The sequence below is a fragment of the Berghia stephanieae genome, chromosome 11, assembly GCF_034508935.2.
Source record: "Berghia stephanieae isolate SIO BIC M18660-M18661 chromosome 11, UCSD_Bste_1.3, whole genome shotgun sequence".
Classification (NCBI taxonomy): domain Eukaryota; kingdom Metazoa; phylum Mollusca; class Gastropoda; order Nudibranchia; family Aeolidiidae; genus Berghia; species Berghia stephanieae.
This window is the reverse complement of record NC_088370.1, coordinates 3258141-3272956: the sequence shown is the minus strand read 5'-3', so window position 1 is coordinate 3272956 and position 14816 is coordinate 3258141. Positions and strand designations below refer to the sequence as shown.

Below are 14816 nucleotides of genomic sequence, written 5' to 3'. Positions count from 1 at the left end.
TTCGGACAGAGACAAAGCTTTTAACGGCCAGGTACTCATTTTACACCCGAGTACGTTTGAGACGTAAAGAGCCAAGGACTCAACTATGCGCCGAACGAAGCTCGAACCCAGGACCTTCCGACCCGAAAGCGAATGCATATCACTCGACCACATAGCCGAAAAAAAAAAGAAGAAAAAAGCGTTTTGGTAAAATATGGCTGTATTCTGCAATGATTGATTACCTATTACACTGATTGATTGGTATCGTTATTAAAACAATGCACCTTCATTCCAAGCAATCATTATTCTAACTGGCTACACACGATGACTGCAGGCAAGGTAAAGACTATACAATCGTAACTGGCACCAAATTATTATTAGACATACATTGTTGTGTGCTCTATGGTGCCTAAATCTGTTTTGGTTCCTTGGATCGAGGGCTTTGATTTTCTTTAAATCTATTGTGTTTTAATTGCTATCCTTCACAACGCCTCAAAAGGATTTGATTGTTTATTATTGTTGTGTGTTGTGTGTTGTGTGTGCGTGTAGTGTGTCGATGAGATCGTTCTATAGTCATATACTCATTGTTAAAATTCTTTGGACAACACGTAGGCTATAGTGTATCAATTAAAAAAAACCCCCCAAAACAAACCAACATAGTGCCGTTACCCAGTCGATTGTCGTACTCTATTAAAAACTCGTATTTAAAAAGGTGGCCAGAAAAGTCGTCCTTCAACTACCGATCGAATTAAATGACCCTCATCTTGGAACAAAAAAAAAACAAAAAAAAAAAAAAAAAAAACAACAAAAAAAAAAAAAAAAACAAACAAACAAAAAACACAAACAAACAAAACAAACAAAATAACAACAACAAAAAACAACAACTCCCAAACCTGGGATTTTGCGAAGTCTTCTTTAAAGTTACAGGTTTGAGAGTTTTTTTTTCCAAGATTAAGGTCGATCATTTAGATTTTTCTGGCCAAATTTTAAAATTATATTATGGGTTTTTCTAGAGTGCGTAGTTAAGCGTTTAACCCATTGTTATACAAGCAACACATGAAACTACCGAGTATGTTACAACACAGAATAGAATGCCTTTGGTGTTCAGTGTGACTCTTTTTTCTTCTTATCAAATGTTATTAATAGTCCGTATCAGTTTTGATTCATTATGACGCAGCTTTACCAGGTATTCTATGATTTTCATTCCTGTATAATTAATTCTAACCGAGTTCTATTAATGATCATGGATAAATTATATGAATTGAATTTGAATTATTTCCGAATCCTGAATTATTGCGAGGAGGAACGATTTGGTATGTAAAGTGTTTAGAAAAAAAGAAAAGAAAGAAAATGATTTTCAGTTATTCATTTTACTGCCATAAATAAATAATATGAAATTGACTGTAAGCTTCAATTTTATTACAAGAACAGATCTATTAATGATCTATTAGTGCGGTCCTGGGTTCGAGCCTCGCGCTCGGACCATAGTTGTCCTTGGAAAAGGCTCTTTACTCACATTCTCTCACCGTACTCAGGTGTAAAATGAGAACCTGGCGGTTAACAGCCTTGTATTTGTCCGAAAAATTGTAATATCGCCTACAAGTTAAATGTTGCTGTTGACCAGGGACCCCTTGTAAAGCGATTTGAGCACATTAAGTGGATATTGCGCTATATAAAGCTCATTTTTTTTATCATTAATGATTAATGTAATAAAATTGAAGCTTACAGTCAATTTCATATTATTTATTTCTTCGAGCTTCGAGCAGCAACATTTAAATTTACATCAGTCAACGGCCGTAATCTAGAAAAAACAAACTCAGATTTTAAAATTTGGTCATAAAACTCTTCAAATCGATGGATCTAAATGACCCTTACCTTGGCAAAAACAATCAAACCTGATTCGTTAAGGAAGACGTCGCGGCGAAGTTTCGGGTTTGCGAGTTTTTGCCAAGATAAGGATTTATTTAAATCGATCGATAATTGAATGTAAAAAGTAATAAACAAAAATGGAAATGACAGCTTCAAAGAGGGGCAGCGTGGCTCAGGGGTACGGTCTTCCCTTCGTACCGGAAAGTTCGATCACCCGCCGCTGCGCTGTGTGGCCTTGAGCAAGTCACCTCGCCCTAGCTCAATTTGCGGCGTTGCTCTGCGGCTGACGCCTGGGTTATTCCAGTCTTCCCTTGGAATAAACCCTAGAGACAAATTTCCCCTATGGGATGAATAAAGGGATTTTTTTTTAATTTCTCTGTCGTCTATCTGGAGTTTAGTAATGTATTTATATCATTATTGTTTTTTTCCTGGTGGCTGAAGAAGGGTTTTGAGCCCGAAACGTTCCGTGTTTGGTATTTTGTTCTTTTTTTTAAAAAAGCTGTTCTATTCATTTTTGTTTATTACTTTTTTTTTTACAATCATCACAGCTTCTAGCAGCCTCGTATCACTTCGATATTTGAATGACGAATTTTCTGACCAAATTTTAAAATAAGAGTTGTTTTTTTTTTTACAGAGGCAGTTAACTATTTAATAAGTGAGAAAAAAAATGTTTTGACATAAAAAACATGGATTATTATAATCTATATTGTAGGTTTATCAAAAGATTGTTTTAAAATCTATCAACGAACAAGAGTTTAAATACAATTTTCCCAGCCAACGTCTGCGTCAGATTATTTTCATTGTGAAACTTTGAAAGGAGACGCTTTTCAAGATTATATCATAATTAACTTAACTAAGAATTGTAGAAAAAGAAGACATTTTAGGGGTTTTTCTCTCTCCTATATTCGTTCTAAACCGATATCCTACCGATGTGAATCAGAAAATAAATATTAACTTTTAGATCATAATAAATATTAAAGTTTATTTGGATTGAAATTCACTAATGAGAAGAAAATTCAAACACAGGAATTGAAGAATATATAATTCTTATAATATTATTATAATGTATTTGTAATGATAACATTTATCCTGATTAAAATCTTATATTATTATGTCATAATAATCAAAGACCAAAATACATTTAAATACCCCGTTGTTTTTGAAAATATAAATAAATAATAAACAAAAGAAAAGATCAAATTGATGTCTGAATATTATAAGTAAAAGTGAATAATAATAATAATAATAATGATAATGATAATGATAATAATAATAATAATAATAATAATAATAATAATAATAATAATAATAATAATAATAATAATAATAAATAATAATAATAATGATAATGATAATGATAATAATAATAATAATAATAATAATAATAATAATAATAATAATAATAATAATAATAATAATGATAATAATAATGATAATAATAATAATAATAATAATAATAATAATAATAATAATAATAATAATAATAATAATAATAATAATAATGGTGATGATGATGATAATAATAATAATAATAATAATAATAATAATGATGATGATGATGATGATGATGATGATGATGATGATATAATAATGATAATAATAATAATAATGATAATAATAATAATAATAATAATAATAATAATAATAATAATAATAATAATAATAATAATAATAATAATAATAATAATAATAATAATTCACTCATAATACAGATTTGCTCACAGTTGGTCTTTGACTAATTCGTATTAAAAGTGAATGATTTTAATATGATTACCTTTCTTTCCCTTTAAAAAAAAAAGCAAAAAAAGAAAATTAAAAAAACAAACAAACAAAAAAACAAAAACAAACACAAACATAAAACGACATTATTTCAATTTTCTACGAAACAAAGCTGGAAAAGACACTAAGCTATTCTTGGAAACGGAAAACGTGGAAAACAGTGGAGCTAATTCATTCTCCCTTACAGAACCTCAATCAGTGCAATAGTTAGTCAATGGAAATTCAGGGGAAAGGGATTGAGCTCTCTCCCTCTGAAGACATCGACACCGAAAGGCTAAGAGAGTCGACGAGAGACAAATTATCATGGATAAATTTTGTAAGGATTGAGATTGGAATTGGAAAATGTATTTCAAAAATTCTGTTTGCTGTCAATATCTTTTAATTGTTAGGTTGAACTTTAAAGAAGAAAAAAACCAACAAAAAACAAATTTAAAAAAAACCCCAAAACAAACAAACGAAATCAAAACAAAACAAAACAAAACAAAACAACAACAACAACAACATAAAACAACACGCAAACGCACAAACTCTCCTTCTCTCTCTCTCTCTCTCTCTCTCTCTCTCTCTCTCTCTCTCTCTCTCTCTCACACACATACACACACATAAAACAAAAAAAAAACAACAACAAAAAAACAAAACAAAACAAAACAATAAAAATCACAAAAGACACATACTCTCTCTCTCTCTCTCTCTCTCTCTCTCTCTCTCTCTCTCTCTCTCTCTCTCTCTCTCACACACACACACAGACACTCAAAATAAAAAAAGACAAGAAAAACAACTGAACGTGGTATCCACATACCAGACCTGCCTGCTGCTATTACGAAAAAAATCGTAGACTTACGACATTTTGGCTCCTCTTTCAGAACTTGATGAACATCTCGAAATTGAAAACGTATTGAAGATCAAAGTTTCATGTCAGGCTACATATCTTGTGATTCCACAAAACGAGTTGTCCCTCGAATTCGGAAAAATGCTGTAATGAGATTCTTTTCTCATTTCGGACCCTCTATTTGGAACGCCTTACGTCGTGAAAAAGAATCTTTGTCTATTTTTAAAAGTTCGCTTAAAACATATGTTTCGATTTTAGTAGATGGTACGAGAAGCAAGATAGGTTTGGTTTGTGTTGTGTGTTGTGTTGTGTGTGTGTATGTGTGTGTGTGTGTGTTGTGCTTGTGTGTGTAAATGATTATGTTTCAGCCAGAGTGATTTGTGGTTTAGGCGCTTGGAGTCTGGTGTTTCGGAGTTATAGCGCTGTATAAGTTTTCAGCATTATTATTATTATTATCATTATTTGAATTGTTATTTATTCCTGCTCCTCCTCCTCCTCCTCCTCCTCCTCCTCCTGCTCCTCCTAATCCTCCTCCTCCTATTCCTCCTGCTCCTTCCCCTCCTCCCTTTCCTCCTCCTCCTCCTTTCCTTCCTCCTCCCGATTCCCTGTCTCCTCCTCTCCTCCTCTCCTCCTCCTCCTCCTCCCTTCTCCTTTCCTCCTCCTTCTCCTCTCCTCCCTCTCCTCCTCTCCTCCTCCTCCTCCTCCTCTCTCTCTCCTCCTCCTCTCCTTCCTCCTGTCCTCCCCTCCTCCTTCCTTCCTCCTCCTCCTATCCTCCTTCCTTCCTCTCCCTTCTTCCTCCCTTTCCTCTATTCTCAATTTACTTTAACGTCCATCAAACGTTCGAATCTTCATTTTCCGCAGACGAAGAGGTTCCGCAGAGGATCAAAACATACAATAGCACCAGCAAAACAACAACAATAACAGCTACAACAACAACATAAAAAACAACAGTTACAACAACAACAACAGCAATTACAACAACAACAACATCAGCAACAACAACAACAAAAAACAACAACAACAACAACAACATCAGCAACAACAACAACAAAAACAACAACAACAACAACCACAACAACAATTATAACAACAACAACAATTACAACAACAACACAACAACAACAACAACAACAACAACAACAATTACAAGAACAGGACATAAAGACAGCCTTTCAATATGATAATTATTATCCGTGTCTTTCCATGTTATCCAGGCTGACGCCGAAGGGTTGACGGCTGCTGAGGCGGAAGGTACGTCATGCCAGGAAAATACGTTGTATCTTTTGTTTGTCGTTTTTCTCTCTCGATTTTTTTCTTTTCTTTATCTCATGGGCTAAATTAAAATAAAACATGTATTATATCAATTGATTGAGATGATCAAAATGGTGTCATAAGCTTCAAACTTCTTAACCCTCTAGATACCAACTATTGGGAAATCTTCACGTTCATTACGATACAGCCAACATTTTTCACGTTTTGATTTCATTGTAGACTACATCGCCAAATTTTGAAAAAATTGTTTATGCTATAGACATATTTAAAACATTAACACTGTGTTGTAGAGCGTGTTTAGCCGAGAAAAAAAATAGCATCAACTTTCTGCTTTTGTGTTTGAGAGAAAAATATATATCTATTTTTGTGTTGGTTGAGTGAGAAATTTTGGGGAAATTCCTGAAGATGGCCTGAAAGGAGAGAGTGCAGGAAAGTCCTATAATTAGAAGCTAAAGCTTAGATACAATAAACGGAATTTTTACGATTAGCACTCATCTAGATTAAATTCATTTCGTTGAAATAGGATGCTTGCAATAACCTGGTCAGAGTCCAACGAAAATCATACCGGTAAGGTCAGGAGTACCCCAAGGAGCAGTTTAGGACCTTTGCTTTTTTTAATTTACGATAACGTTATAAAAAAAACTAGAGCTTTTATATAACGCAATATCTACTAAATGTGCTCAAAGCGCTTTACAAAGGGTCCCTGACCAACAGCAATGAATAATGAAAATCTATCTTCGGGTAAAAAGCTTAATATTATTTGTAGATGATAGTTTCTTGTATCTAGCATAAAGAAGTGTTTCAGACAATTGAAAAGTGATAAAAATTTTGCCGAAAAAAATTGATACTTTTTAATAATGGGAAAAGTAATGAAAAAATTGAGCTATTTAGAAGATCGTAAGGAAATGGCAGGTTTAGAAAATTATAACTAAAAGTAAGCCAACAAAATCCAGCGTCATCGTTGGTGGCAGGTTCTAGAAGAAAAGGAACATGCAAAATAACATAGAGTTGTTATCGGTCAAGGGATTCTATTATATCAACTGGGGTAACTTTGCCTTCTATTATTTCCTATGATAAAAGTCAAGTCTTTTAACCACGAAAATAACTGTAACAAAGCCGAGATTACTCAAAATGCTCCAAATTCACTGGAGCAAAGTTTCTCCTCTTTGCAAAGTTACCCCTTTTAACGCTCTCTCTCTCTCTCTCTCTCTCTCTCTCTCTCTCTCTCTCTCTCTCTCTCTCTCTTTTTTTTTTCTCTCTCTCTCTCGCGCTCTCTCTCTCTCTCTCTCTCTCTCTCTCTTTCTCTCTCTCTCTCTCTCCCTCTCTCTCTCTCTCTCTCTCTCTCTCTATATATATATATATATATATATATATATATATATATATATATATATATATATATATAATCTTCTTCTAGGTTCCATGCCTGGTCCAGGCTTCGGATACTGCATGAATTATCTCTCTCCATTCCTCCCTGTCTCTTGCCTTTTCAAACAGCTCTTGGATTGTTAGGCTGGTGAAGCCCTTCAGTTGGTCTATGAGTGTTTTTCTTTGTCTCCCCCGGGCGCGTTTACCAGGTATTTTTCCACAACTTGCCAGGTATTCATTCTTATCTTTCCTTACTATGTGTCCGAAAAAGGATAGTTGTCGATCCACTATTAAGGGCATTAGTTTCCTTTGTTGGTATGTTTGTTTTAGCACTTCTTCGTTCGTTTTGTGTGCAGTATACAATATTCTCTGCATCCTTCTCAAGCACCACATTTCAAAAGCTTCAATGTTCTTTTGTGTTTCTGCATTTGTAGTCCAGCTTTCGCATCCGTATAACAAGATTGGCCACACGTAGCACTTCAAGACTCGGAATCTAATCCCGAACGACATCTGTTTGTTTTTCAAAATGTTTCCCAGGTCCATGAAGGCCTGTTTGGCTTGAGTTATTCTTGCTCGTATGTCTCGGTTACATCTTCCATCTGTTGTCACTATTGAACCTAGGTATTTAAAACTTTCTACGTTGGTAAGTTGCTCGCCGTGAATCGTTATATTGCAGGTGTTGTTGTTTTCGGGGTTTTTCTGTATTACCATGCATTCCGTTTTGGTGATATTCACTTCCATTCCCTTGCCTTCACTATCTACTACCACTTTGTCAACAATCTTTTGAAGTTGGATTTCTGATGTTGCAATGAGTACCGTATCGTCTGCGTATCTTATATTATTTATGTTGTGACCTCCCACTTTTATTCCCTCCATATTATTTATGCCCCTCATGATTGTTTCTTGGTATAGATTAAACAGATCTGGTGAGGCAACACACCCTTGACGGACTCCTTTCTTAATATATATATATATATATATATATATATATATATATATATATATATATATATATATATATATATAGCATATATATATATTATATTATCAAATTCATGAATCACGTATAATGTATTTACATTTCCCCATATTTCTCCCAGAGCTCATTGATGCCTTCAGCCTGTTTGACAAAGACAAAAATGGGACCATCTCCGTGGACGAGTTACAGAAGGTGATGAGAGCCTTGGGTCAGAATCCAACCCAGAAGGAACTGGAGGACATAATGAAAGCCGCTGATTTAGACAGTAGGTATTGATGCTATGCGTTTAGATAAAACACTCGCCTGTTCCGCCCACAACATCAATAAAAATGAGCAGGAAGAAGAATATAATTTCTCCAATCCATCGAACTCCGAATGCTTTTTACTTCACGTGTTATACGTCTCCTTGTTGGCAATACGCTTCAACAGTCGTAACGTCACTTCCCTCGTAATGACGCATGGTAACTTAGTAACTGGCTCTAAACTATCGGAACAATGGCGGACGCCCGTATGAAATATTTCTCCGACGAGCATAGAAGCGTATCCAGAGGGGAAAAAACCCATTATAAATCTGATCAGGTTTTGACTTTTACACATTCTGATCACAAGAAATATGAAAAGTTCTAGTCAGCATGAAGAATAAAAAGTTCAGATTTTCTTTGTTTAGAACCACGATGGCCGCCGTTGCTGGGAGACGTGACATCAGACTATTGAATCCAATTGCATGTATTTTCATATTTTCTACGTGGCCTCAAAATTGAAATGAATTGTATTTCTTTGTTTTTACTCCACAGACTCTGGGAGCCTTAGCTATCAGGAGTATGTCAATATTATAAAAAGCCATTGTTTGAATTCCCAAGAAGTTGAAATTCAGTTACGACAGGTCTGTGAAACTCGTGTAAACATCTAACAAATTAACTGTCGTACTCGGGGATAACTCGTATTTAAAATTTGGCCAGAAAACTCGTCCTTCAAATATCGATCAATTTAAATGACCCTCATCTTGGCAAAAACTCTCGAACCTGGTACTTCTTGCAACATTCACACTGTCTTAACCCAGGTACTTATTCATACCTGAGTCAAGTGGGGGTAATGTGTGTATAATACCTTACTCAAGAACACAACGTCGAGACCAGAATATTCCACAATGCTGTCACCATCGGACCACTGGCCAAATTTCTAATATTGTTGTCTCAGAAGGTTCATGAAATCAAATTCTCTTCCACATTTGTTTGTTTAAGCGGTGATATCAACTAGATATCTATATTGTAATTATTTTTGTGGGCATGGCCAGTAAATATTTATTAAATATATTTATTTAATATTCATTTATTTATCTATATATTTATTTATTTATTTATCTTTTTATTTGTTTGTTTATTTATTTATTTATTTATTTATTTATTTATTTATCTATTTATCAATTTGTATTTGTTCCTTTTCATCTATTTATTTATTCGTCTATTGTATTTATCTATTTATTTATCTATTTATATTTATTCATGTATTTGTTTATCTATTTATATTAATGAATAGATGAATGAATTTATTTCTATTTGTTTATTCATTCATTTATTTATTTATCTACCCACCTATTCATCAACAGGCCTTTTTAGTATTTGACAGAGACAAGACGGGCACCCTGAGTCTGAACGAGCTACGAGAACTTTTATCTGGCATGGGAGAACCTCTGACCCCCAAGGAAGTCAATTATGTCCTCAAAAAAATTGATACAAACAACGATGGAGAAGTAGACGTTGAAGGTGAGACGATAGACTTGGGGTTAACTCACTCAACCCTAACACCGACTATATCCGTAGTATACATATATTAGTCTGAAATATCACGAAACACGTGTACAAGAGATTAATACTGCCCCGACTATGGGCTGTAATATGAGTGACTAAAACAAGGGCAATAACTCCTGCACCACCCAATAAAATTGTATTATTCAACCATCCAATCGAAGACCTAGCTGTCTTCCACAACTGTTATTCTAACGCTCGTTATGTTTTCTCAGTACTTAAATGACCAGATAATGCGCTATTGCATCTATCACTGTGACAGATTCCCCCCCCACTCTTATTTGACATCGAGTCATATCCGGGTTGCTTTTACCCCATGCCTATTTGTTACATTTTTCTGAACCAAATTATAGGCGTAGTATCAAAGCTAGTGTTTTTAATGTTTACATGTTAGTGGTAGTTGAATAAAACTGCTCACTAATTTTCATTTATTAAGGTTAAGTGAGAACACTTTCAGAGCCATAAGGCTCATGGAGTCGGAGTGTCTTCAAGTTTCTAAAGCGTAAACTTGAGCAGTTTTATAGATAGCAGCACTTGGCTAACAAATCACAACATTGCCATCCGGAAATAAAGCGGACCAACACACAAAACTATGTGTAATCTTGAACGTTTATAGTCCCGTTAATACAGTTTAGTGAGAATTACTCATAAACATGATGGAAAAGAAAAAACAAACAAAAAAAAAAAAAAAAAAAAAAGAAAGAAAAAAAAACAAAACAAAAACAACTACAAAAACAATTTTTAAAAAAATAAACAAAACAAAAAACAAAAAAAAAACAAAAAAAAAACAAAACAAAACAAAGACCAGAGTGACGCCATCTTCAATCTATCTATAGAGCACTATCCACTTCAAAGAGTCCCTGGCCAACGGCAATATTTCACAAGTGTAACCAAAGGGACCGATAACTGTTTGCTTGACCACCACCAAATAAAGACAACTCGCTTTTAAATTTCATTTTTTACATGTATGCATGAACAGAAATTTGGGCATTGATATAGGGAATGAGATTAGCGGAAGAGTAGCGTCCCTTGATTGGACGAGGACGAGAGACGCATGCGCACAACACACATGACATTCTCTCTCAAATAACTTTTCCGCCGGTGACGTCACAGACTATGGGTGACGTCCAATCAAGGGACGCTACTCTTCCGCTAATCTCATTCCCTATAGAGCAATATCCACTAAACCTACTCAAAGCGCTTTACAAAGGGTCCCAAGCCAACAGCAATAATTAACATGTAGGACAAGACACGTCGCCTGTGTTAAGCGATATTACATTTTTTTTTCGATAGAGACAACGTCATTAACCACCATTTACTCCTTTTACACGCGAGAACGATGAGAGGATGTGAGTAAAGAGCCTTTTCCAAGGATTCGACTAAACTACAAGCCGCTAACAAAAGGACTCGAACCTTAGATCTTCCGGTCCGACGGCTATGTGCTCTAGTGGTATGACACTCGCTTTCGGATCGGAAGGTCCTAGGTTTGAGCCTCGCTCGGCGCATAGTTGAGGTCTAGGAAAATGTTCTTTACTCACATTTTTCTCACCGTACTCAGGCCATTACCAGAATTGTGACCCTCCGTCTCAAAACGGTATTATTTCGGGATGATTCAGACTCCAAAAAGTGAATTTGGAGATAGAAATGATGAGAAATTGGAGCTTATAAGTTTTTGTAAAGCAAGAAATAGTATTTATACTCCAGCATAACGTACAGAAATTAAACCCAAGTTTGATATTTGTGGCAAAGAATTCAATTTCCCTAACCGAGTGGATCCCGACATAATGCTGCTTGGACACGGTGGGTCACAATTGTCTCTGTCCGAAAAAAAAAATTATAATATCGTCTAACAGGTATCATGTCCCGTCTTTAATGTTTAGTGTTGCTGTTGGCCAGGGACCTATTGTAAAGCTCTTTGACCATGTTTTAGTGCATATTGATTGCGCTTTATATAAAAAAAAAAGGTCAAAAAAACGTTTTTTTATACTTAAAAGCTCAAGCTCAAAGTGTCAAGCCACAATACTCTTCAACAGTCGTAACGTCACTTCCTTCCTAATGACGCATGGTAACCTAGTAACAATGGCTCTAAACTATCGGAACAATGGCGGACGCCCATATGAAATATATCTCCGGCGGGCATAAAAGCGTATCCAGAGAGAAAAAAAAAACAACAAAAATTTGATCATAAATAAATTTGTTTTGATTTTTACACATTCTGATCACAAGGCATATGATAAGTTCTAGCCAGCATGAAGAATAAAAAGTAATGATTTTCTTTGTTTAGAACCAAGATGGCCGCCGTTGCCGGCGGCGTGACATCAGACTGTTGAATCCAATTGTCTCTGTCCGAAAAAAAAAATTATAATATCGTCTAACAGGTATCATGTCCCGTCCTTAATGTTTAGTGTTGCTGTTGGCCAGGGACCGATTGTAAAGCTCTTTGAGCATGTTTTAGTGGATATTGATTGCGCTATATATAAAAAAAGGTCAAAAAACGTTTTTTTATACTTAAAAGCTCAAGCTCAAAGTGTCAAGCCACAATACTCTTCAATAGTCGTAACGTCACTTCCTTCCTAATGACGCATGGTAACCTAGTAACACTGGCTCTAAACTATCGGAACAATGGCGGACGCCCGTATGAAATATTTCTCCGGCGAGTATAAAGGGTATCCAGAGGGAAAAAAAAAACACATAAATTTGAACATGTTTTGACTTTTACACATTCTGGTCACAAGGCATATGAAATGTTCTAGCCAGCATGAAAAATAAAAAAGTAATGACTTTCTTTGTTTAGAACCGAGATGGCCGCCGTTGCCGGGCGGCGTGACATCAGACTATTGAATCGTGCGAATATTTTAAGATTTAACCACGACAATGCCGTACCGTGGAAAATTCGAATTTTAAAATTGGGCCAATGAGCAAACTGGGGGTTAATAATACTGCTCAAGGGAAAAACAAAAAAAAAAAAACAAAAAAAAAAAACAAAACAAACGAAAGTGCCCGATGCGGGGCTCGAACCCGGGCCTTCCGGATCACAGTGCAATGCCTTAACCGCTCGGCCACTTCGCCTCCCCTGGGGAAAGATTGGTTGACTTCAAGCAAAGGGTTTATGTTTGTTTGTTTTTTACCACCGGATGAGAGACACCCAAAGTTTGCCGTCGTTATGACAATTTATTTATACCTTCTTCTTATCTATTTATCTGGGGTCTTTTATGGGGCGGGGATGTTTTATTTATTTATTTTATGTATTTATTTTATTTATCTATTCATTTATATTTATTTATTCATTTTATGTATACTATTAATTTATTTATTACACATTTATTTATCTATTATCTAGATTTCTATTTATTTATATATTTATTTATCCATATATTTGTTTATTCATTTATTTATTTTGTAAGGTTAACTTTATCCATTGTCAATGGAGCACACTTAGATAAAGATCAAACATTTTGGTCTCAACAAGAAATGTCATGTTGCATTTAAGCAGAAGTTGACTTTTAAGAGTGTTGATTTTATTCGGATTTATAATGAGGGTTTTTTTTTTTCTTCTCCTTCTTCCCTCCCCAGAATTGATCTCATTCTTGTGTGGAAAAGTCTGATGACGTCATAAAGACCAAACAGCTGATCCTTATCTTGTTAATTTTCTTGTATTCATGACCTTGACATCCTCTTTTTTAATTTTAATTTTTTTAAAAGAAGAAATAAAAAATATACACATTAAAAAAATTGCCAAGAAAATGTTCGTTTCTATAAATGTATATTGATCGAGGTGTACGTTATTGGTATGACGGATTCTCCAATTAATTGTAATAGGGCCATTGTTGTTGTGGAAATACATCATCATCACCATCATCACCAGCATCCTCTTCCTCCTCCTCCTCCTCCTCCTCCTCCTCCTCCTCCTCCTCCTCCTCCTCCTCATCATCATCATCATCATCATTATCATCATCATCGTCGTCGTCGTCGTCGTTGTCATCATTATCATCATCATCATCATCATCATCATCATCATCATCATCATCATCGCCATCATCATCAGCATCCTGTTTCTCCTCCTCCTCCTCTTCCTCCTTCTCCTCCTCCTCCTCCTCCTTATCATCATCGTCATCATCATCATCATCATCATCATCAACATCATCCTCATCGTCGTCGTCAACATAATCATCATCCTCTTCTTCTTCCTCCTCCTCCTCCTCCTCCTCCTCCTCCTCCTCCTCCTCATCAACATCATCATCATCATCATCATCATCATCATCATCATCATCATCATCATCATCGTCAATATCAACATTACCTATTTCTGTTGTTATATCGGCAAACAGTGTTTACATCATTTATAATGATAATAATCGAATAATTTGAGCGTTTTGACTGATATGATCAGGAAAGAAGGGGAAGGGAAGGGAAGGGTGAGGGATTGGTTGGGTGATGGGATGATGCTGGGGGTGAGGCAGAAGGAATAGGGATGCACAAGGCTCGGTAGCTCAATTGATAGATCACCCAAATTTCACACAAAGGGAGCTGACTCAGTCCCTGTGCCTCGATTGTTTTTTTTTCTTTCTCCCTCCAATTTTTAAAAGTTCCCTTTAATTAACACCAAGGGGAAATTTGTCATTAGGGTCTATTCCAGGGAAGGCTGGAATAATCCAGGCGTCAGCCGCAGTACAGCGCCGCAAAGTGGCGAATTGACTTGCTTAATGCCACACACACAGCACAGCAGATGCTCTAATTCGGTACCGTTCGGGTACGAAGCAAAGACTATGCGGCTGAGCCACGCTGCCCGTTCTGAGCCACGCTGCCCCTTGTGAGACACGCTACCCCTTGTGAGACACGCTACCCCTTGTGAGACACGCTACCCCTTGTGAGCCACGCTACCCCTTGTGAGCCACGCTACCCCTTGTGAGACACGATGCCCCTTGTGAGCCACGCT

General features: G+C 35.8%; 1 protein-coding gene across 3 annotated transcripts; it reads left to right on the top strand.

The window, feature by feature from the left end:
- Window positions 1-303: 303 nt before the first annotated feature.
- LOC144956628 (neo-calmodulin-like) lies at window positions 304-13612 on the top strand. 3 transcript variants are annotated; one of them, XM_078887256.1, is made up of 6 exons: window positions 304-318; window positions 5671-5707; window positions 8197-8340; window positions 8870-8958; window positions 9682-9838; window positions 13454-13612. In XM_078887256.1, the coding sequence occupies exons 1-6, from the start codon at window positions 304-306 to the stop codon at window positions 13483-13485; spliced, it is 474 nt and encodes a 157-aa protein (XP_078743382.1). In that variant the 3' UTR covers window positions 13486-13612. The 3 variants fall into 3 exon arrangements, with proteins under 3 accessions (XP_078743382.1, XP_078743381.1, XP_078743379.1); XM_078887255.1 differs by lacking the exon at window positions 304-318 and adding an exon at window positions 913-1165; XM_078887253.1 differs by lacking the exon at window positions 304-318 and adding an exon at window positions 3650-3943.
- The last annotated feature ends 1204 nt before the right edge of the window (window positions 13613-14816 follow it).